At 36.0% G+C, this 26,624-nt stretch overlaps 1 protein-coding gene across 1 annotated transcript in view; it reads right to left on the bottom strand.

The window, feature by feature from the left end:
* LOC145688936 (uncharacterized) overlaps positions 1–26,624 on the bottom strand; it is a 355,842-nt gene that overhangs the window by 284,081 nt on the left and 45,137 nt on the right. Inside the window, exon 4 of the mRNA XM_081763102.1 lies at positions 14,768–14,965. Within this exon, the coding sequence (XP_081619228.1) occupies positions 14,768–14,965 (198 nt within the window). The remainder of the gene's footprint in view (positions 1–14,767; positions 14,966–26,624) is intronic.

The raw sequence follows: 26,624 nt of genomic DNA, 5'->3' as shown, positions 1-26,624 counted from the left end.
TTTTTCGATTTAATGAAATTTTGTAGATATATTGAAAAAGGGGAAAATATCCTAAGGGTATCATGTATTGCGTTGTCTCCCTGGAGGAGACTACGTCATTGGTATATAGCGCCCTCTTACGATTGCTACCTAGAAGCTGTGTTGAAGGAAGAGAGTTGCTAATGTATATATGTATGTTGGCGTGAACAGAAGGAAAGAGAATCGGATTGGATGGTCCTGTGCTGGTACTGGAATCGTTCAAATGAATCAGTGACAAATCACTTATTAAAGTAAATGCTATTTTATTATACATTCCTTCTCATCAACTTTTTAAAGTTAATTTTTAACGGCTTTTAATGATTCAAGTGTCAAATGAAAGCTTAGAAACTGGAGATTAAGATGCAGTAAATATATTTTGTGTAGGATTCCATTGTAATATTTTAGATGTAAGTTTTTATGATTTTAACTGTCATAAAGGCCTATGCATATCTCATTTTAACATTGTAGTTATGGGAATACTTTGCGCTGTGTAAGTTTGTATAATTAGTTGGTTCCTTCTGCGCTGGTTAAAAAATATTCAGAGAGGGGAAAGTGCGCCAAAAGTAACCATGTCCTACTACTAATGACCATTTACATTCCTTTCAATATTCAACGCGTCAGCGATAAATCGATTTTATTTTGACAATCTGACATTAAATATAGTAAAGTATTTTAACGTCGTAATACGCATGCTAAATTACACGTATTAGGTTGTCAAGTATGAGTATTGGAAAAGAGCGCAATATTCTGCAACAATGAGGGTATTTACGTAAGGTCTGAAAATTGGAGAGGAAAACACATTTAAAAGGAATCATGTAAAATTTTCTAAAATAGACTTTTGGTTTGATTGAGTTTAATGTCCCACACTATTTCCTGCTACGATAAAGAAAACGTGGACCTACTGATTATAGTGGATTCAGAACCACTTTAGTCATTCAACTAATATCCATCAGTTTATATCATTTTTCTAAGATATATCCTAAGAATCCCTTTGGTATTCTCTGCTCGTCAGTACTATTAAACGTGTGTTTCATCGACTAACAGTCTATTCCATCGCGCTTCGAAGTAAGTATAATTTGTACCATGCTACTATTCTATTTTTCACTACAGGCATTTCAATTTGGTCAACCATTTCTCTCGTTAGGCTCAAGACTTGATTAGTAGTGTGACTATTGTACACCCTGCCACAAAAGTAATTCCCCCTAAGTTCGCTAATTCCATTACTTGGGGTGCAGGTCATTTGCAGTTGTGAGAACGCCTAGACAAATTCAACCCAACTTACAGGTAATTTTTTCTCGGCACTGACAGCAGTTGGTAGTCCTGATTCAGGTGTTTATGCGAGTAAAATTGTAAAGTAGGGTACTAACGAAACATTTCCCCATTCTGAGATCAATATCTCTGGTTCAGAGCGTGTTGTCCAATGAACATCATATGTTAATCTCACTTTTGCTGTGTATGTAATGTATTTTTTTCATTATGCAATGTATAATAAAAGAAATAAAAACACTGATCACATACGAATCGGAAAATGCTTGAAAGTATCTGAAAACATTAAATCTAGAACAACTACTGGAAACAACTTTGTAAATGATTGCCTCCATTAAGAGACCTTCCCCAATTCTTCTCATTCCAACATATTTTTCTTTCTAGGGAATAGAAGATCTTACTTATCACACTGAGTATGAATTAAAATTGAAATTGAAAGAGGAACACTTGAAAAAGTTTCAGCCTTGCCGGGGTTCGAACCCGGGTCTAACAAGCAGAAGTTCAATCTGCTAACCACTCAGCTACCGCGCCACTTAACCTTCTAACAAAACTAATGCCTAGTTAAAATCGTTTCATGGAAAAATATAAACAAGATACTCAAATATAACAAAAACAACAAATATAAACAAAATATAAATAAAAATAAAAATATGAAAAATAAGCAACTTGTGTGAGTGTCTTAATTACTTACTCGAGATTTCCTTGCCTAACTCAAAAACTAGTTATATACACGTTGCTCAATGAAGAAAGTATCACGAAATGTTCTTCAAGTTGAGCCTACGTCATCGGCAGAGCCATAACTTGTGGGCGGGCAACTGCCCCCAGAGAAGCTCCATGCCGTTCGAGGGGGCCCATTTTCAGACAAACTTTTCTTACTCCATATACAATAGGAACATTAACCCGCGTCAGGTACCATGGGGTCAATTTTGACCCCAAAGACTTATACTAACAAATATCCTTCATTAGGTAAACCCGAGCACAAGTCTGTAGTAAGCATAATTCCTGTCTGAAACCAAAGTGAAAATACAAAAAAAAAACAAACAAAGGCTAGAAGCAATTTCGAATGTATTAAAAGTTACAGCACTGTGAAGAACGTGAAGAACACTGGGGTCAATTTTGACCCCATGGTACCTGACGCGGGTTAAATTAGAAATGAAGCGTCAAATAGGGTCGCTACATTACATAAACAAAACAGCATACAAAAGGTAAATAGTACAAAAATGAGTCGTGGACCCATTTGAATAATATTTATTTGTATGTCTTCGAGATTTATGAATATTGTCTCCTTAATAATTTTACATGTATGGAATGGGCCGAGAGAATAACTAACGGAACCATAGACCTTGCCGTGCGGGAGGGCCCACAGGCTCCGGTGTGCCCATAAAGGTAAAGTTGGAGAGAGGGACCCAATAATTAGAAATCAACTTCTTCTAGGGCCCCAAATAAGCTTATTAATACTGGTCCCCCAGAAAAGAGTTGAGTTGATTTTGAGTTTAACGTCCCGTTCAGCAGCTAGGCTATATGAAAAGCGGATCTACTGATTAATCCTCCACATGAGCTCCGCAGGGAATCCAAACCACATGAGCTCCGCAGGGAATTGAACCCGGGTCTCCCAGGCCAAACTCACCCAGAAAAGAATCTAAGTTACGGGGATGGTCATCATTTGCAGGGACGATCCCGATATACATTTCATTTCGTCTTTATCATAACCTCTAATTTCCAAAGAAGAAAAACGTCAGAAATTATTTTCACATTCTTTAAATTGTATCAACACGTGTACAAATATAAATGAGGAGTTTGTGGCACTAGCCGAGTGATCCCGTGCGTTCCACTTCTGATCATGAGGCGCACTCCACTACAAGTTCGAATTCCTCTGTAGAGCAAGGTCGGAATTGTCCTCAGTATTTCTGTGTCCGTGTTCTTGTAGTGTTTGGAATACGTCGAAAGGACACGAGGTGCCAATGTCGAATAATACTCAGGTTGGGGCAATTTCTTTTTTAAAAAATGTGAAAGCAGGTAAGGCTCAATGCAGCTACTTCGGTTCAAATCCCGTCTTGTTAATTAGTATTTTTTTCTGTATGGGAAGAAAATGTTTATGTAATTGCTATTCTAATTATGTTATTCCTTTATTATTATTATTATTATTATTATTATTATTATTATTATTATTATTATTATTATTATTATTATTATTATTATTATTATTATTATTATTATTACCACAATGGAAAGAAAACGTAACATGGTCGCAGGCATTTTTAGGAACAGAAAAGATAGAGAGTATGTCAGATGTTTCTTAGGTTTACACATGAACACAATAATATTATTACGTTTACGGATTTACAGATAAAAATTATCATTTGATCAGAACCAGAAATGGAATATCAAGTTTTGTTAGCTGATAACAGTAATGCATTTTGTTTCGCCCTTCTTCTAGGTAGAAAGGTGGTGTGACAGCTTAAATAGGATCATTTTCGTGACTAGCGATCCCTGCTGTAAGTTCGAACACTATTAGCAATTTGTGCACATCTACGAAGAATTCTTTGGAACTTATTTTTGGACCGTACTACAAGAGTAATGACGTGTTTAGGACTTATGTGTTCATCAATTCTTGTCCAAACACGTTACTTACCAGACAGTTATGAATGAAGTTGATACAGATGACGTAATTTTGTATTGTTGGCGTTTCACCTGTGAAGGAAGTTATCTCAACTCTTGGACCCAGAGAAATTGAATATTTTTCATGTTAGTATACATCAGAACTATCCCTTTTATAGATTGTAAAAATTTACGGAATTGCCACACCCGCAATCGAACTCGCGTCCCCAACATTACGATTCTAACGCTTAAGCAACTATTCTACGACATCACTGTTCTGAGAGAAGGAAAAAGTGGAGCTGTAGTGAATTCAGTAATTACACACTTTTACGATTCCAGTGTGATAATGCTGAAATTTTCTGATTTCAGTCATGATAAAATAGTAAAGTATTATGCAGAGATAATAGTCCAGAGAAGTGAACTTTAAATTGACAACTCATATGTACGGAGGCACTGCCATATGCTCTCCTCGGGCCCTGACTTTTCACGGCACGGCATTGAACAGATAATTATATTGATTGGAATTTGGTATTTCATTCCACTGGATTATTTTTTAAAGTTAATTAATTTAACGAAACTTCCTCAGTACCTTGTTTCTTATTTTTACGCGTTTTACTCACTTTTACAGTTTTTCCACTAACTCTTTAAGAAGAGGGACAAAAACACAGAAACATGGAGGACAGTAAAAATTACAAACACTATTCCCGCGATCTTCCCTTGCGTGAAGTAAAACAATAAAATATGGTGAACATGCAATTTTTGGTCTTCCATTTTCTATGTGGTGTCAAATCCAGAGTTGGAGTGGGTCAGTGGGTCGTGGGTGAACAGCATGTGATCCACTGCCACCCATCATCCACCGTGACCCACTGCAACGCACAACCTACAATGATCCACCACTCACTATGACGCAGTCTGACCCACCGACCCTCTCTGGTCACTGCATTGTAGACAGCATTTTCTGACACGACAAAACGCCGATGAAGCACAAAATTACTCCCACATCCCACAACATATGTTAAATTGCCTGTATGTGTGATTTGTTTACATTAAGGTGAGTTAAAAAGTACCAGAAAAGTAACCCGGAGGAGGCTCGAACCACCAACCTTATGATTACTGGACGAGTGTTCTTCCGACTTCGCCATGAAGGAGACATCACTTGTAAAGGGATAAATCGTTGAGATCGTTTTAATTTGGTCAATCAGAGTGCTCTTTTAACCGTATATATGAGACAATAACTGTTTGTGATAAGATAAAATGCGTTCGCTATGTAATTTTTTAATAAAACGACGCGTGTCTATTTACTGTATTTCATAGTTCTCTCATACTTAGTATCTAATGATCGACGACAGTTGTCATCTAAATTCATACAATTATCGCACTCAGATTTTTCACTTCACGATGTTGATGCAGAGGATATTCTTGACCCCTATAGCTCACTTTATGAAAAATTCGTCAGGAAAATATAATATATAATAATAACCGCATGCACATGACTGGCGGTAGTTCGTGTTGGTCCCTTCGCAATTCTCCGCGACGAATCGAAGGAGCATGGACCAAAACGAAGTCCTCGCTGCGACGCGGTGGTACCTTCAACACCCCGACGCGAGATATATGTTTTGACTCGACGAAACCCTGCCGGAAGTGGGACACTAGCGGCAATCCTTCAACTCGTCTCTATATTGAAAATTTACGTTTACCCGCAAGTGGGCAACTAGGTGTTGGCGACGTTTACAGCATGGGGTAGGTCACTGTTTCATATAGTCTCGCTGCTGAAAGAGACGTTAAACTCAAAATCAACACAACTCAACTCAAAAAATACAGTGCTTCGCATCATATATTTATATATGCTTACCATGCGCTTTATAATAATTGCTAACAGCTTGTTTATTATACGGAGCGCTTAGAGCACAGGGCAATCAAAACACAATGTTGTGAGAAAAATAGACATAACATTTGTAATGTAAGCTTCTGTATGTTGGTCTACGTACCTTGATTTGGGAGTTTCAAATTTCATCCGCTTTTCCACTGAGAAGTATTGATAATTCAAGAAGGAAATAATTAGAACATGATAACTTAATTGAAATTCATCATAGGTTTGCCCATGACAAACACTTTACCATTTTATATCATAAAGGTCAGATCCATCATAGAGGTGCTTGAGGGATTGACTGTAGAAATTCAAACTCCGATTAGTTAGAATTTGACAACCTAGTTTTATTACAAGTATAAACTCTTTAGTCGGTAGAAAAGAGGACGCGAATCATGTGTCAGAGTTGATGACGATGTGTTTTGTGGGTCAGTGGTTTATGGTTGGTGGTGGGTCGGAGTGGGTCACGATGGGTAGTGGGTCAGAGTGGGCCAAGGTGGGTGCTGGATCATGGATCAGAGTGGGTCGTGGTGGGTGGTGGGTCAAGTTTTTATTGACCCACGCCATCTCTGATCAAATCTGTAAAACCAAACGAAACAAAGAGCAATACTACTACACAAAACGCTCAACATCTTAGCTATTCATGACCAACTATTGCATGATCCGAATAACTCTAGTATATCCACAAACTATCATTTGTCATATTTTACTGAAATACGTAATGACTTTTCTGACAATCTGAACTTGGAAATTTTGTTAATACGCAAAGTTCATTGATCTCATAAGTTATTCACTTATTCTCTTATGATCTTTCACAACCTTTAAGGTACTTCCTGTAGATATAGAAAGGTAAAATGTAGTATCAAGGCTTGGTGTAGCGTGCAAGTAAACCAATAAAAAGCAACAGGATCACATTTCCCTCCTCCAAACCCTCTGAAGTAGTGTGTTGATTATTCAACAAAAAGACTTGAAATCCAATCAGAAAATTCATAAAATATAAAATATGTAGCCAAGTCTCGACTTTGCAACAACAATAATAATAATAATGATAATAATAATAATAAGTAGAAGTAGTAGCGGTAGTAGTAGTGGCATCATTGAAAATAATTATATTGTTTACGGAGGATACTTCAAGAAAGTACTTAAAACTACACATACCATTTTCTTCGTTTTGACACTACTCGCATCGAAACGCGAGTCAAATTCGATTCAAGTTGAAGGAAATTTTTCGAGTTGAGTTCTCGAGTTAAACTCAAAGATGTCTGTTTTGAGTCGAGTCGAGTTTGAGTGAAAACTCGCTCGAACTCGCTCGTGCCCACCCCTACAATTCTTCTTTACCTTTTAGTTTCCAAACAAAATATTTTCACATTCTTTGAATTATATCAACACGTCTAGAAATAGTGTTTGCTATGATTATCTAACCTAACTAGTAGTTTATTTTCTTATCTTTGTCTGAGGAATTGATGGCAAAGTGTGAGAGTAGAGAACTAACATTACAGTAACTCAGGTTCGAATCCCGTTGTGCCATTTATTATTGTTTCTTGATTGGAAATTCTTTACATTCATATATTTTCTCTGTTTGTTTCATATTCTTACCCACGACTCAGGACATCTCTTTTTAAGATGTTTTCAATTCATTCATAACAATTTACTTGTTGCACGCTTTTGTATTTAGAAATTTTAAGAATACTTAAGAACCAAAACGTATTTAGCCCACCTGGGGTCCGTTCGGACCCCATGGTTTTTTATGCGTCCATATGCGCAGATAGATAAATAAAGCTTTCTAATTGGTAGTTCCTAACAGCGACAACATAAATAAAAGTATATATTTATTCCTTTGACAAGTGAGTTTTGTTGTTTTAAAAATTGTCAGAAGATGGCAGCACGATCTTTATGTTATTATTCTATTAAAATTTGGATACCTTGCTGGATGTTACTATACACATATTTTTGAAACACATAAATTCTCTTTAACAAAAAGTGTACTTCCTGTATAATATTTGTGAGAAAATTGTTGAATTTTATTTGTACTTCAAAGTTGCCGGAGAATATTACTACTCAAATATACACTAAATGATGCGTTTCAGGTCAAAAGTACGTTGAGAAAGTTTTGGTCTTTAGTGCCCGACTGCCTAAAAAAAGCGATCTGTGGATGTTAGAAGTAAAAATAACTAACGAAACAACTGAGGTTGAATCGGACGTCAGCCATTACGAGAATATACGCGAATTGTCTGAGGAAGAGAAAGGAGACTAAACTACCTGTGGCTTCAATGAATGTAGCGTGGACCTGTTTTCTGATTATGACCCCCACAGCGTTCTAGCCAAATTTGAGACATGTCAACAGAGCACGGTACAAAAACTACAGAATTTGCAGCTCGACTTGGAAGAATATCAAATGTACAGGACCCTCCAGAACACCAGACGTTGACAGAAAATGTCGTCAAGGAATTCAAACCAGCGGAATTAGATATTCAGAATGAACTACGTCCCTTCCAAGCTTTCTAACTCCAGAATCAGCAAATATGATTGTGCAGGAAACAGAAGCTCGAATCTATGTTGAGAAAGTAAAGGAGCAAAACTCAGAAAACAACCGAAACGAAATATATGCTTTCATAGACTTCATTATTTTGGCCATATTGCCAATATCGGCAGAAAAAGGGTTGAATTAATTGCGGCCAAGTGAAAATGGACGTCCAATATTCCAAGCAACGAGGTTGCTGAATCGTTTCTACTGTCTCCTTAGCTTTTGTTGATTTCATAATATTCAAACTAGTCAAGAGAAACCAGAAACAGACAAGATAGCATTCCGTGTACTCTGGGAAATATTCATTCTGAATTTCCATGACTTGTACAAATCTGAAAATTTGTAAGCTATGGATCAATAACTGGTACCTACATGTGCAAGATTTTTTTTTGTATGTTTATATTCTAAGTAAGACCGGGAAATACGGTATAAGAATTTACTGTGTATGCAATACTGAAACATCATAATCATTCAAAGACAAAATATATCTTTATCCGCACGTAGGGCATGAACGAGGCAATGTAAAAGACCTGGTGAAGTGACTTGTAAAGCAATGGTTATATAAGCAAGGAAATATAAGCATGGAAATCTATTTCAGAAGCACCGTGATTGCCGAGAATTGTGCCTTCAGATAACAACAGTTGTTGGTACAATGAGAAGGAGCAAAAGGGATATCCATACGGAAATGTTTGAAAGTCGTGAGCGATCAGAAGATACGTAGAAATAAAGAAAATGTAGTATTTAGATAATTTCAGTAGAATGTATCGTAGTACACAAATGTTGCACAATATATAAATATATATTTGTGTATGTGTGTGTGGGTAGTAAAGTAAAGATCCCTAAGCAGGAGAATATATATATATATATATATATATATATATATATATATATATATATATATATATATATATATATATATATATATATATATATATATATATACTGTGCTTATTTTTACTATATTATAGTAAATAAAACTAAGGAACTGTATTTAACAATATAATAAAAATAAAACCTAATAAAAGGTGCCTACTAAAAACGTTATTGGTTTGGTGACCCCAGGTTGGCATTAACGTAATCTCTGAAAGGTTGGCGTTATAAGGTTAATATTTTATGAATTTTCTGATTGGATTTCACGTCTTTTTGTTGAATAATCAACACACTCCATTGAAGGGGACTTGGTGGAGGGAAATATCATCCTGTTGCTTTTCATTCGTTTACTTGCATGCTATACCAAGCCTGTATACTACATTTAACTTTCTATATCTACGGGAAGTACTTTAAAGGTTGTGATGATAATAACAGAGTAACTGCTGAGGTCAATGAACTTTGTGTATTATCAACATTTAAAGTATCAGGTTGTCGGAAGAGTCATGACGTATTTCGGTAAAATATTAAAAATGATGATTTGCGGATATAGTGGAGTTATTCGGATCATGCAATAGTTATGTCATGAATAGCTAAGATGTTGAGCGTTTTGTGTAGCAGTATTGCTCTTTTTTTGTTTTGGTTTTACAAATTTGACAACATATAGAAGATGAAAGACCAAAAATTGCATATTCTCCATATTTTATTGTTTTACTTCAGGCAAGGGAAGAACGTGCAAATAGTGTTTGTGATTTTTACTGTCCTTCATGTTTCTGTGCCTTTGTACCTCTTCTTAACGAGTTAGTGGAAAAACTGGAAAAGTGAGTAAAACGCGTAAAAATAAGAAACAAGGTACTGCGGAAGGTTCGTTAAATTAATTAACTTAAAAAAATAATCCAGTGCCCTGAAACACCATATTCCATTCAATATAAGTATCGGTCCAATGCCGTGCCGTGAGAAATCAGGGCCCCTAGACGAGAGCATATGGCAGTGCCTCCGTACATATGAGTTATCAATTTAAATTTGACTCCTCTGGGCTATTCTTTCTACATAATACTTTACTATTTTATCATGACTGAAATCAGAAAATTTCAGCATTATTACACTGGAATCGTAAAAGTGTGTAATTACTGAATTCACTACAGCTCCGTGTTTTCGTTCTCCCCAAGCAGTGATGTCTTAGAGTAGTGGCTTAAGCGTTAGTCTCGTAATGTTGGGAACGCGAGTTCGATTCCGGGTGTGGCAATTCCGTAAATGCCAACAATACAAAATTACGTCATCCGTATCAACTTCATTTATAACTGCCTGGCAAGTAACGTGTTTGGACAAGAATTAATGAATACAGAAGTGCTAAACACGTCCTTACTGCTGTAGTATGGACCAAAAATGAGTTCCAAGGAATTGTTCGTAGCTGTGCACAAATTGCAAATTGAGATCGAACTTACAACGCTAGTCACGGGAATGATCCTATTTAAGTTGTCACATCACCTTTCTACCTAGAAGAAGGGCGAAACAAAATGCATTGCTGTTATCAGCTAACAAATCTTTATATTCCATTTGTTGTTCTCATGAAATGATAATTCTGTCTGTAAATCCATAAACGTAATAATATTATTGCGTGCATGTGTAAACCTAAGAAACATCTGACATACTCTATATCTTTTCTGTTCCTAAGAATACCTTCGACTACGTTACTTTTCTTCCCTTCTTAATAATAATAATAATAATAATAATAATAATAATAATAATAATAATAATAATAATAAATAACAACAGCAATTACATAACATCATCTTCCCATTCAGAAAATTTAATAATTGTCACGACGGGATTTGAACCCAGGCAACTGCAATGGGAGTTTCCTGCTTTCACAATTTCTTTTAAACAAATTGCCCTAACCGGAGTATTATTCGCCACTTGCAACTCATGTCCTTTCGACGTATTCCAAACACTACGGGAACACGATCACAGAAATACTGTGGACAGTTAAAATCCCGACCTTGCTCCTCAGAGGAATTTGAACCCCTAGTAGATTGCGCCACATGATCAGCAGCCTCATGATCACGTGGCCACAATTTGCCACAAACTTCTCATATGAACATAAGAAAATAAACTAGTAGTTATGGAACATAAACATAGAACTGTCTATTTCTACACGTGTTGATGCAATTTAAAGAATGTGAAAATAATTTATGTCGTCTTTTCTTCCTTGTAATTTAGAAGTTATGTAAAAGACGAAATGTAATGTAAATCGGTACAATCCCTGCAACCTATGATCGGCGCCGTAACTTAGATTTGTCTGAGGGGGGCAAGCATTAATAAGCTTATTTATTCCCCCTAGAAAAGTTTGGTCTTCTGATTCTTGGGTCCTCTCTTTCCAACTTTCTCTTAATCTTTATGAGCCTCCCGGAGCCTGTGGGCCCTCCCGCGCGGCAAGGTCTGCGTTTCCGTTAGTTATTCTCTCGGCCCATTCCATACATGACAAAATTATGAAGGGGATAATATTCATAAATCTCAAAGCCATACGAATTAATATTATTTCTAGAGCTCCAAATAGTATACATTTTTTACTGAAATGGTTCCAAGACTCATTTTTGTTCTATTTACCTTTTGTGTGCTCTTTTGTCTATGTATTTGATGTTTCATTTTCAATTTCATGTTCCTATCGTATATGGAGTAAGACAATTTTGTCTGACAATGGGCCTCCTCGAACTGCCGGGAGCTTCCCTGGGGACGGCAGTTGCCCTCTGCCACCACAAGTTATTGCTCTGCCAATTTCGTAGCCTCAACGTGAAGAACGTTTCGTGATATTTTCCTCATTGAGGAACGTGTATATAACATATTTTTGAGTTAATCAAGGAAATCTCGAGTAAGTCATTAAGACACTCACACAAGTTACTTATGTGTTATTTTTATTTTTATTTATATTTTATTTATATTTGTTTGTTTTTGTTATACTTGAGTATCTTGTTAATATTTTTTATGAAACGATTTTAACTCGGTGTTAGTTTGGGCGGAACTTTAAATGGAGTGGTGGGTGAGAGGTTAGCGAATTGAACTTCTATTTGGTGGATCCGGTTTTGAGTCCCGGCCAGGCTGATGCTTTTTCAAGTTTTCTTGTTTCAATTTCAATTTCAACGCATACTCAGTATGATAAGCAAGACCTTCTGTCCTCCAGAAAGAAGAACATGTTGAAATGAGAAGAATTGAAGAAGGTCTCTCAGTGAAGGCAATTATTTACAAAGTTATTTCCAGCAATTGTTCTAGATTTGATATTTTCAGCTACTTTCAAGCATTTTCTGATTCGTATGTGATCAGTGTTTTTATTTCCTTAATTATACATTATATAATGAAAAAATACATTACATACACAGCAAAAGTGAGATTAACGTATGATGTTCATTGGACAACACGCTCTGAACCAGAGATATTGATCTCAGAATGGAGCAATGTTTCGTGCGTCATCTACTCACAATTTTACTTTCATACAGACTTGACGCAGTGCTACCAACTGCTGTCAGTGCAGAGAAAAGTTACGTGTAAGTTGGGTTGCATCTGTCTAGGCGTTCTCACAACCGCAAATGACCTGGACCCCAAGTAATGGAATTAGAGCGCTTTAGGGGGAGGATTCCTTTTGTGGTTGGGTGTACATCAAGTGACTACTACTACATTAGTTAAAACACTGCAACTGCTCGCATGACCGCGTTTCACAACAAAAATATAACTCGCATAGTTTTTATATGTTCCTGTGGGTGTGTGAGCTCTTAACTCTGAAGTGAAAACAGATATGTAAACTTCGGTTACGGAAATTGATTCAGGAGTAAGTTCAAATGCTATTTGGTACCCCACATGACCCCCTTGCTTTTTATCATTTCTGACTGCCGATTCAATATGGCGCCTTTCAAGATGGGATCATGCACTGGAAGTACTATCGCATATAGATGCTCTATCTTGGTTAATTGATGATGATAATTGTCTTCTAGAGGACAAACTGTTACAATAGTGAAGTCAGATCTACCAAAACCTTTCTCGTTTTTGGACATTGCGTACTGAATTTCAAGGTGGCGTCGATGTAGCAGCTTAACGAAGTATTTGTGCATTGAGTGAGTATTACTACGTTGATTAGCAACTCGAACTGAATCTTGTCACTAATTTTCATCAAAATTCAACTCTCACGGTTTATGGACTTTGCTCGTTAGTTACAAAATTTTTCTGATATAATAGCGAACTAAAGTACATGTATTGCATGGTAGAAAACATGAATGCAGATAGAATTGTTTAGCATGGCTTTGTTTCGGGGGTATTGCATGTGCAACTACCTTGATGAATACCACTCGACTTGACTGCTACTTCCCAAAAAGTGTGCGTTAGAGAGTTATCAAAGAGCACGCACGTGTTTTAGGACAATTTCTTTCAGAGTGTGTTTGTAGCGGCATTCAGAATACAGACTATGTGGTTCTTCTCAACAATTAGTCTAAAAACGTGGAGTGTAATGGGATGTTTGAATTGATTATAAAATTATTTGCAATTGTTTGTCTTCGATTCAAGCACCAACTGTTAATCTTCTATAAGAAATATTTTCAATTTACAGAATTTCTTGAATTACAATTATGATTATGATGTGGCTTCTGCCCGAAGGTAGGTTTTAGTCCGAAGGTACCCGGGCAAGGTGAATCCATAAAAGTTTAAATTTGTCTTTAATGGTACCATGATGACGTTCTAAGTAGTGAGTAAATGAAGGAAGGAGATGGTCAAGATCAAGATCCTGGAAGTGTTCCGAAAGAAGATGCTGAGCGAAACACGGCTCCGATTAGCATGGACCTATGAAATCGCAACTTGAAGCACGTCTGTTCATCTGAGACACATAATTACTCTTTCGAAATTAAAAAAACGACAAACTGCACATACCAATGTTGATCTGAAGTTCTTACTAATTCTCCATTTCACAAGGTCATTCAGAGCATTCGAATCAAAGTAAATGTTAAGTGAAAAAGAAAACTCTTTGTTCATCCTAATGAACCATTTACTTCAATAACATTCCAAACCAAGGATGAACAATTGTAAAACTGTAGCTATAATTGTCTTCTAGAGGACAAACTGTTACAATATTGTCAATATCTGTTCACCTGTTACGATGATCTTGTTGTCTATAGGTATATTATGTATAAGTACACACACTTATATTTATATTCTAATATTAGATATTTCTATTGTTTAGAATTATAAAAAATCTTATCTATTTTATGTATCTCACTTTGTACACAGTGACATTTTGCTGTTGTACTTACGTACGGTACCTAACAATGAATTAGATACTGAAAACTGGTGTTGAGTAGAAATTATTTTATAATCTTTTGTAGCAGATTGCTATTCTTGGTTCTCTGCCTCTACATATATATATATATATATATATATATATATATATATATATATATATATATATATATATATATATATATTATTCCCAGATGGGCTGTTGTGTCTGTTTTCAGGTTCAAAATACCACTTGAAGAGCACAACACAAAGCATTTATCCTCAGCTATGTGCACATATATAAATACATTACATTTTTAAATTTCACAATATATAAGTGATCAAAATTACGAATGCAGGAAAAAATTACATACTCTTTGTAAACTTTGCTTAAACTTTTAGCCAGCACATTATCAGGGCAAACGATAGCAGATTTAGACGGTATTTTCCATTCCAGATAATTCCGTTCCAAGGTTACCACAGTTGGATTCTCTTGAAACTTTCTCCAAGACATGAGCACTAGCATAACAAACATTGTAATTCCAATAACAAGAAGAGCAATCCACATTAACCTGGTGAAAGAGACACATGATTACTTATTTAACTAATATATTCATTGTATCGTTTAACTAAATGTACGTAGCATACAATATAACGCTCGAGCTTCAACCAATAACCTATTAAACAGTTATTCCTAATTTGAATCTGTATATACTCGTATTCTGCATCTTTCATTCTCAGTGATCGCAGTAAGGAAAGAAGGATTGAAAAGCTAAACTCCGCTCACTGTCCAAGATGTGTGGGCAAGCAAATGAGACCTTCGATAGAGATTATATTTTATACACATTAGTGTGGATTGATGACTACACGTAGACTCCCGACACTTCTTAACACTTAGGGACGCCTCTACTAGATCTAAATGCTATTATGAATGGCAGTGTTAATTTCCAACATTTTAAATGAATTACAATGCCTACATTAGTTCCGAACTTAAAATTAGAAACGCCGGACTCAAGCTTCGAATGAGAATGGACGCAACATTCTGAGATTGTTCGTCCAAAATTCTGCGAGTAGAATGTTATCTGCAGTGAAAGTGATGTGTTTTGCAATGCATCAGTGCTTAGCAAAATATTCAAGTAAATAAAAAATAAATATAAACTTGAAAATACGCGAACAATACACTGTTTAAGGAAGATTGAATTTATTGAGTTATGAACAAGCTACTTCTTCCATATTATCTTACATAATGTCTAGATAACTACGATACTTAATATAACAATAATATAACATAAAGTAATGTGATATATGATGAGAATATATATAAAATGATGGACTTTTAACAAGGATAATCAGTTAGTACACATGCGTGATCACGGCGTTGATCTTTAGTGGAAATCTGCCTTTATTGGTATAAACAGTATGAATCCAGACTCAAATTGTTCGAGGGGGGCGCGGTGGCTCAGTGGTAGCGCGTTCACCTCTGGTGCTTGGGGTCCCGGGTTCGATCCCAGCCCCCGCCAAGTGAACTTTGTGGTGGACAAACACCGTGCTCGTGGGTTTTCTCGGGGTTCTCCCGTTTCCTCCCATTTTCTTCATTCCACCATTTCACTCATCTCTCATTATCACCGTCTCCTTTAGCCTAACCGGCATAACCGTGGGACGTAAAACTCAAAGATTTCATTTCATTTCATTTCAAATTGTTCGACAAAATAGACAAAATGAAAAATGTTTTCATTATTCTAGTATTCTCTACAATTTATATGCTGTATGGTTTCCTAATCACTACTTCTATAATCTTTCCCATATTGATAACTTCATTGCTTTGTTGCACATAACGCATTATTTGCAGGAGTTTGGACAAACAATCTCGGCATGTTAGAATCATTTGCTCTCGCATCTTTTAGTCGATCTTTGCAGTTCCCTTCTAAGTACTAGTGGAAGCACTGCAATTCATTTATATGTGTTGTTAATCTGCATTTCAACTCACATACAGTAGTGTCTTCCCTTTAAGAACAGTTCTATTCTGTCAAACAGTTATTTCATAGCAATTCTTTAGGTGTCCGCTAGGAGCAAAAGAGAATGTTACAATATTACTCATCGGCCGTAAGAAATAAGTGCTGAAGATAGTGTAACATAGTATGTAAAAGCCAGCAAAGGCGACCCCGTAAATCGCATTTTCCGGGTGGCAGTAATTTTAGAGGCCTCCGTAACCGATCGCTTTTGTACTGTGATAATTAGAAGATATCTCTAAAAACATGTTACAAAAATTTTAACGATGAGAACCAGGAGAGTTTTGCGATTGAGAGTTCAAGGCCAATTTCTTACCACTGCATACCTATAACTCTTTCCTTGTTATGTGTTATAATTCCCCAGCAGTCACACGCTTAGACTTGCATACCCACACTTCATATACAAGAACAAGGTGAAATTATTCAGTAGTATTGCAGAAGTATTGTATTCAGTAGTATATATAATCAGTGAACACCAAGTGTCTCGTATAAATAAACAGACATACGTGTTTGAACACCATTAAAAGCAAGCAGACCCTGGATATCATCGTCAACTAACGGAACATGAAGAGAATTACTTCGACACCCCTTCATAACCTCCGTCTTTGAAGACTAGCTATGTAATATAAGCGGATGCTCCAAAGCAGAAGACACCTGTTTAAAACTGGCCAATCTTTACCTAATATTTCTACCTACAACGGCCAAGAAATATTTCATTCTCATACATGATGTAACGGACGGGAGAGACTCTTCTAACTCAACCTCTGGGGTGTAATGGACAAGAGGTACTCCTTACTCTCACAAGTAAACCTTACGTTTGGGTGAATCGAGTTGCTGACTGAGACACACATGAAAAAGTAGTACTAAATGTGATTAGTATTTCAGTGAAGTTTTAGGTGCGAAGCTCCAGGGGTTTAGGAGATACAGCTACCAGAACATCACATGGAAGTACAGAATAGTCTTCATACAGTTGGAGGTAAAAGCTCTGTAAGACCTCTTGTAACGACAAAAGGTGCATAACAAATATATGGGTACATATTAGGACTAGGGGGAAGTCATATAGTAAGGGTATATCTGACGGCGGCCATCTTGAAATCCGCCATTTTGAATCAAGCTTAAGTTTTTAAAATAGGAATAGGGTCATGTGATACATGATTTAAGACTCAAATTTAATCAGAAGAACAATGGTGACGTTAATTTTGATTTACGCGCAATTGGTAAAAAGTTACAGGGAAATTAAATATTGTTGCAGCATATGTATTAGTTCTTTACCCCACCTTGTAAATTTTGTTTTAATGATAATAATTAAATAAAAAGCAGGTGGATAAATATTAGGTCTATGGTAAGAGTTGCATTGATGGCGGCCATGTTCAAATCATCCATTTTGAATCAGACAAAAGTTTTAAACAAAACGCATAACAGTGAGACCTTATTAATAGCAAATTTTACCATAACCATTTTTAACAATTTTTGCTTTATCATTAACCAGCACAAAGTTAAATGGATCGCTTCTTACGACTACTGCTTTGACGGAATTGTTAACGACAAATGTGTCAAGTGTAACTCGATTGCCTGTGTCAGGTGTGCTCACTGTGAGCAGAGCATTTGTGCAAGTCATGCACTCTTTTCTGAATTACATATTGATTGTACTAATTGAGGACTTTTCTGGAAAACACCAAAGACCCAAGTTCAATTATGACTCAGTTCCACTTTGGTCATTTTTATTTAAATTAGCAACTTGTTTATGCGATAACAAATGCTGGTTAATGATAAAGCAAAAATGGTTATACCGTTGGATTTATGGTAAAATTTGCTATTAATAAGGTGTCACTGTTACGCGTTTTGTTTAAAACTTTTGTCTGATTCAAAATGACGGATTTAACAAAGCCGTCAACAAGGCAACTCTTACCATAGACCTAATATTTATCCATCTGCTTTTTATTTAATTATTATCATTAAAACAAAATTTACAAGGTGGGGTAAAGGACTAATACATATGCAGCAACAATATTTAATTTCCCTGTAACTTTTTACCAATTGCGCGAAAATCAAAATTAACATCACCATTGTTCTTCTGATTAAATTTGAGTCTTAAATCATGTATCACATGACCCTATTCCTATTTTAAAAACTTAACCTTAATTCAAAATGGCGGATTTCAAGATGGCCGCCGTCAGGTATACCCTTACTATATGACTTCCCCCTAGTCCTAATATGTACCCATATATTTGTTATGCACCTTTTGTCGTTACAAGAGGTCTTACAGAGCTTTTACCTCCAACTGTATGAAGACTATTCTGTACTTTCATGTGATGTTCTGGTAGCTGTATCTCCTAAACCCCTGGAGCTTCGCACCTAAAACTTCACTGAAATACTGACCACATTTAGTACTACTTTCTCATATGTGTCTCAGTCAGCAACTCGATTCACCCAAACGTAAGGTTTACTTGTCAGTGCTACAACAGGCAGGAGGTTTCCCAGACCCAGATGATAAGCGCGGAGTGATTCTCAACCTCAACTTCCGTGCTGGAATGGGTAGGAGGTTGTAGTTAGTTGGCTTTACTTTACCTTACAAGTAAATTTATGAATGGAAATAAGGGTATTTTATACTTTTCATGATCAGGTTTCTAGACGTTGCAAAATTCACGAATCTAATGCTGCTGTAATTAATGTTCTTGTGCACTTTCATTCCCTATAATCTGTTTGAAAATATCATCTTATTCTACCTTGGCGTTGAATTCCCCTAATAAAAATTTTTGTATGACATCGTGGGATTATTCTTAACTTCTCTTTGAGAATGCACATTTAGAACAAAAATATCGCACCACTGACTGTGAAGAGTAATAAAAGAGAATCTATGATAAACAAACTCCCGGGTTAATATTATTTTTCTATCCTTAGATCTCGTACTTACGAGAAATATCTAGAGTATTCACTACAGCTTTTGAGAATTAATATACGAAGTGTAAAGCATGTTCTATGTTTTAATCTTTGTCCTTTTTATCAATAGATCTACCATTAGAATAATTAATAATATTAATATCAAGTCAACATTCTATAATAATCATAGAACAAGTTTATGAAATACCAATCATAAAATCGGTTGTTAAATACTAGTTATAGAACCAATTCTTAAATATTAAACATAAAACCTGTTGTTAAATTCTAAAGTTATAAAATTGGTTGTTAAATTCTGATGGTAGAACTAGTTGTGAAATATTAATCACAGGACCGGTTGTTGATTGATTTGAGTGTCACCACTGCGTATAAATGAAGGTAAAATGTAAACGTGTTACACATGCCCCTTTCTAAAATATATGAAATGGAAATGGTCAATTTGTAGAATCAGTACTGTATATCCTAACCTTTTTAATTATGATATATTGCACCTAGGCTGCAATACCGCCAAAACTAGAACAAAAAATAAAAATTGAGATTCTTTATTAAAATATACGTTCAGTGTCCCTTTCTTAACACCCGAAGTCAGCCAAAGATTTCCTCAGTACTTTGAGATCATATTTGAGCTATATCTTTAATACAGCTCTAATTTTTAATAACACTGAACGTTTTAAACGTTAATATCCCAGAGCTTCAAAATTTCAGTTGTGGTAGTATTCCAGTCGGAGTAGAATAGGTATTTCACATTTAGTAAGACTAGAGTGAAAAAAAAGATCCGTACAAAACCAGTTGGATAACAAATTTTCACCACATTAATTAAAGACTATTTCTAGCCTAACACAAAACCTAAACGATTCTTAACTACTTGTTGAATTTTCGTCGGTGGAATGCACTTACGGCCATGAATTCACTGATATGCAAGGTTATATTGTTTTCAAATGAAGAGGTGTATTAGAATGGATTTTTTACTGCAGATTACATAAATGACCTTCAAACTTGTGTATCACGTCAGTTTTTTTTTTCACAAGTAACGAAAAGGTCAAAATTTGAGAAAAAAAAAACATTTTATTTTTAACCTGTAGACGCCTGCCAGAGAATTCATATCTTGACGTGGTCATCCCTGGTGCCTCTCCTAATCATTGCAGAAATATGAACGACCCTTTGTTGGAAAGCTAATAGAACAAGTATTGCAACGAGCTATGTTTGGTGCATCTGAGCTCCCATTCGTAGAAGAAGAAGAAGAAATTCGAAATATTTGTAAATAAAAAAAGTCATTTTCTTTTAATTTCCGGCCACGCTAGCAACACTGTTAGTTATTCTACGTTGGTAAAAAAGTTAATACGAGTTTCTTACATAGTCACATCAACCATATAGAAAAATGAAAGCCGTAGCTACAGTAGGAAACGAGGAAAAAATCAAAATGCAATCACCGTTTATAAAATTTGTTGGTTCGTAAACATTCACGTTGTTAACCCTGACGCATCCTAATTGTCACAGAGTCATGATCGACACATTGTTGGAAACGAAATAGAGCAGGAAATCCAACGAGGTATGTTTGGTACCCCTGAGCTCCCATTTGTAGAAGAAGAAGAAATTCGAAATATTTGTAAAAAAAAAAGGAATTTCCGGTCCGCTGACAAACTATTAGTAATCCCACATTGATCAAAAAATTAATACAAGTGCCTTATATAGTAATACCAATCATATAGAAAAATGAAAGCCGTATCTACAATAGCCCTTTGGGGAACTTTTGGTACAATTTGTACCATATCCGTTTTTCATGGCACATTGCGTTATTTCTCTTCTATTTGAGCTTATTCGTCCGTCGTTTTTCAAGTCCAGAGGCATTGTAGAAGACATTACGTATGGTTTCAGACCTTCGTGCGTCGAGACATAGGAGGTGATGACGTCATAAGTCTAAAAGTTATATTTTCGTGTAATACTTTTTGGGGGGTTTATGTAAAGTATTTTTGGCGGGCTAGAAGATTGAAATTTTGCACAAACATGCATCCACCGAGTAGTATTTACCAGATTTTTTTTCAGATTTCTGCGTTAAAAAAGGAAGGGATCCGGAGGGTCAAAAAGTTGAAAAAAGGGATATTTTTACCCAAAAATCCCGTTTTTCCTCATTTTCCCTCCTTAGATACATGATGGAGACAAGTGAAGGTACCGCCTGAGCGGCAGTTCTATTCTGAAGAGAATGATGTGCGACACATGGCCCTAGGGTAATAAGAGAAGTGTCAGGGAATTTTTATCAAAATATACTTATGTATAGGGGAATTTTGGACATTTTCGGTATTATTTTTTTGCGGGCTTATTTTTGCACCTAGAAGATTGAAATTGTGCACAAGCATTCAGTCCACCGAGTAGTATTTACCAGATTTTTTTTCATATTTCTGCGTTAAAACAGGGGGGTACAGAGAGGCTAAACGTTGAAAAAGGGAATTTTTTACCAAAAAATCGCTTTTACGGGATTTTTCCGCCTTAGATACATGGTGGAAACAAGTGAATGGTACCGCCTGAAAGGCAGTTTCATTGTGAAGAGAATGATGGGCAAAACATGACCCTAGGGTAATTAGGAATGTCTCAGGAAACGTTTAAAAATTTCCCTCTGTATACGGGAATATGGGACATTGACGGTATATTTTTTTTGGTTGGCTTACTTTTGTACCTGGAAAATTGGAATTGTGCATAAACATTCAGCCCACCGAGTAGTATTTACCAGATTTTTTTCAGATCTCTGCGTTAAAACAGGGGGTCCAGGGGGGGCTAAAAGTTGAGAAAAGGACATTTAGACCAAAAAAATCCCGTTTTTCATTTTCCCGCCTTAGATACATGATGGAGACACGCGAGCCATACCAACTGAAAGGCAGTTCTATTTTGAAAAGAATGATGGGCGAAACATGACCCTAGGGTAATTAGGGATGTCTCAGGAAATTTTTTACCTCAGATCATGGTGTTTTGCGGTAATTTGGGGCATGGTGGGAATTCCTGATAAAATTTCTCTCGCCCTTAGTATTAAAGATAGAAACTTGAAATTTGGCACACGCATTCAGTATACCAGGTACTATTTATCAGATTTTTTTAAATGGCTACGTGTACACAGGGCCGCTCCAGAGGGGCCCAAAGTACGAGAATAAATTTCCCTCCAAAATTTTCTCTTTGACATCATTTCTCCCGCTCCTGATATATGGTATGAGCATGTAGGTAATATCATTTGAAAGCCAGCTCCATTCTGAAGAGAATGAGGTATGAACCATGATCGTAGGATAAATAGTGACGATGCAGTAGCTGCTTGACTAAAGTCTAAAAAATAGCCCAAAAACCCTAGGTCCCTTAAGGGATAGGAAGGGAGAAACAATACGAAGTGCAATCATCTGTCTAAAATTTATAATTTGGTTTGTATGCAATCACATTGGCAACCCTGGCGTCTCCCCCACTACTAATAGTCACAGAGATATTAATAACACCTTGGTTGGAAAGCTCATAAAACAGGGAATGCAACGAGGTATGCTTTGCACCCATAGTTCAATAAAAATAGAAGAACGGTGAGAAGAAAGAGAAAAAACAAGCTTAACATAAACCTATAGTTTAAAACAAACATACATAACATTCGTCACCGGGCTTCCCTTGAAACTTCCTCTTTTTGGATTTTCTTTGGTGTTCTTTCGTACAATCCCTTTTAACTTCAGAAATAGTCGGCCATCATATGGACATGCCACCTTTATTGTTATCTCTTTTCCATCAGTGTAACCCATTTTGCCCCCAATGTCCTATATATAGGACAGTCACAAAATAAGTCAGTTTGCAACACTGATTAATCAACCCAATGTTGTTCGGTTCTGCGCATTCTCACACAAGTACATGCTTTCTTTCTTCGTCCTGTGTGGAAGATTGGTACATTTTGGAGGGAAATCTGGTATCGTTAGTATCTGGAATTTGGATTATTGATGAACGTTTCTCTTGTCTTCGAAACAGAAAATGGAAAAGGTAGAGAAATCAAAGGTAAGTATTTGTTTTATATTCTTAAAATAGAATTCTTTTTGATACATTAGTTGTTTAAACTCAGAAAATAAAATAGTGTGATAAAAATAGCTTGTTTTTCTAGAGTTATATATATAGGACATCGGCCATTTAGCCTACTGGTTTCAAGGAATTTCAATTTCCGGGTAATATAACAACGAAACTCTATGCACACATAACTTTGTAACGGATTTGCCATTTATTTACGGTAAATGTACAATAGAAAGCTGCGTACAATAGGAATCTGTATCATGTAAACCTTCAGAATGTAGACACTACTGGAAGAATTTAGATAGCTGGTTTACTATATATTTTATATATACATATATATATTTCTTAACTTTAGGTAAGGTAAAATTAGATTTATGTGTTTCAAAATTATAAGTTTACTGATAATGCGACAAAGTTATTTTAGAAAAGTTTGACCCTTGTGCTGAATAAAATGATAGAATTTTTGACATTCTAGGTAGGCGTATTGGGGGTTAGATGAGGTTAGGTCACGCGCACCGCCTCTTGACCCATACTCGTTCCACAACCAACTCAGGCCGTCTAGGCATGTTCTGGAGGTTTATACTTCCATGCCATGCCCCCATCGGCTGTGGGTTTTGTGTGCTTCATCACGGTGGCATTGTCGCGACTGACTATCTGCTTCATTTAAATTTGTTATTACATGTTAGGTTAGGTTTGGTTCTATCTACAGTCCAGATCTGCAGCAACATATCTTTTCTTCTTATTTCAGATCTTCACAACAACACGGGAAATACATCAATACTTAGAAAACTTACCGGAAGAAGATGATGTCAATATTGCATTACTTCCACCAGAGCCTGATTTGGTAAGTAAGGAAGAAACTATTAATGACGAATTCCTTGAAATTGAAGATCGTCGCATTCAAGATGTTAGATAAGAGAACATTCGTGAGGTCTGCGGGACCGTAACATTAATTGAAAGTAAAAAAGATGATGCGTTCTTAGTTGAAGAAAGTGGTAAATTACCAAAATGGAATAAAGGTAAGTGTGCATATTCAAAGACACCGGTGGAAATGGACAATTCTCACGTAGAAAATTTGAAACCAGAATTAACAAACCGAACGCCAATTCAGATATTCGAACTTTTCATTGAAAAGATTATTGCACGCACCGTTACTGAGACAAACCGATATGCTGCTCAACCTAATACAGACTTTTCCGTATGTGAAAATGACATCAGATAATTTTTAGGAATTTTGTTGTATAGTGGTTACGTTTCTGTTTCACGTCAGTCGATGTATTAGGAGACATCAGCTCACTGCAATTTTCTAGTAATTTTGTAAACTATGTCACGCAACAGATTCAAACAATGCATAAGCTTGCATATGAGCATTATTTTTATTCTTATTAGTTTCATTTTTTGTATATAGTTTAGAGGTATTAGTGAATTCTTTGTCATTCTTTTAGTGTTTTTGGTGAGTTTTAGTGAGTTTTGTTTGCATTGGCTGGCAACAGTGCCTTCAGTGTTCTATTCAAATTGTGTCTCTGCATTCGACAATGTGTTGTGAAGTCCAACTAGGCAAGCATATTCATTCATAGTTTTAGAAAAACATATTTATTCATAGTTTTTAGTGAAACACTCATGGTCATTATTAGACAAGATTTACATGATCTTAACGGGGTTTTAGAGTGCTACTCAGTTTATGTGTGATCGAAGACAAAGTATGATAGTTTAGCAAGCAACCATGTGGTTTAGCAGCAAGCAAGCAACAATTACTGCAGAAAGAAGTTAAGATAAATAATTTATTGTGCTAATATTTAAGTATGATATCATTCTATTAACATATGAACAAAGCATGTCATGTTTACCATATTGACGCATGTGCCTCTAAATAAGAATTGAAACAAGTAACATCTAAAATATTCGTCAAGTCTTATTTCTCATTCCTCCATGGTGAATCAGTAATATGGGTTTAATCAAACAGTTCATTAGCTGTGGATGTGATATGCGTGATTTATAAATAAAGTACATAAACCCCTTTATACATAAGCATCATCATCATTTTTTGGGGGGGTCCTCCCAAACGAGAAACGTGACTTTCAATTGTTTGTTCTCGTGTGTGTTTGTGTGGGGTGCAGCTGTCATAGGCAGGACAGAACTGCTCATGTCAGTACAGTGGTGTGTATGCATTCAACCCAGCTGAATTCAAGGTTACACGTTTGTTGGTCACTCAGAAATGAAAAGAAAAATATATTGTCAGCGGTTTGTGTAGTTAAAAAAGGACTGAAACAATGGCAGAAGTATAGTTGGGTCAATTAATTAAGAAACGTGCTTTGGTCAAAGGTCTGTCAACAAGAATACAGACATTTCTTCAAAAACCAAAGAATGAAAATAAACCTAGCATAGGCCCTACAAGAAGCAAGAACGAGACTAGTTGCACTTGAAATTGTTTTTATTAAGTTTGATCGGATACAGTCAGAAATAGAGCTCTTGGATGAGACGGGTGAACAAGAAACGCACAGAATTACATTCGAGGAACTGGATTATGATTCAGAGGATAAGTTACAAGAATTTATAGATAGTTTTGAACAAAAAACGGATTCAGAGACAGGAAATAACAAGGCTGCAAAGTCTAGTAGTAGTTCAGTACAACTGCCAGAAAATTTCTTTGTCCATATTTTGCGGTAAATACGAGGAGTGGTCGCCGTTCAAGGACATTTTCATTTCCCTTATTCACAATAACGAATCATTAAGTACAATTTGTAAATTTCAATATTTGCGCACATCACTCAACGGAGAAGCGTTTACATTAATAGCAAATCTGCCAACGGTGGAAGTAAATTACGAAATCGCATGGAATCTTCTTGTTGAACGCTACGAAAACAAACGGTTGATAGCTTCGACGTATGCACGAGGGTTGCTCAATATTATGCCAGTAACGAAAGAAAACGCTAAAGACATTAGACAATTTGTAAATACTGCACGTAGTAATTTTCAAGCCCTTGAAGCATTGAATTTGGACAAACCTTTGCTTGACGTACTACTAACACAACATTTATTAGAAAAACTTGATTCAGCAAACAAAAGGGAGTGGGAAGCTGAGCAAAGTAGTGACTCCTTTCCATCGTTATCGGAATTATTTTCATTTTTAGAAGGTCGTTGTCAAATGTTAGAAAACATTCGTCCTACTCAATCTGAAGGTACTTATGACAACAAAAGTGTAGATTCCAAAGCAAAAAGAAAGAATAACAGTCGAGTGAATTCGTTTGTTACTGTGCTTCCAAATGCATGTAATATTTGCCACAACGCTGTTTTTCGCTGCCCAGAATTT

The sequence above is a fragment of the Thermobia domestica genome, chromosome 7 (assembly GCF_964235325.1).
Source record: "Thermobia domestica chromosome 7, izTheDome1.hap1.1, whole genome shotgun sequence".
Taxonomy (NCBI): Eukaryota; Metazoa; Arthropoda; class Insecta; order Zygentoma; family Lepismatidae; genus Thermobia; species Thermobia domestica.
The sequence above is the reverse complement of the archived record's forward strand: the minus strand, read 5'-3'. Positions and strand labels throughout refer to the sequence as shown.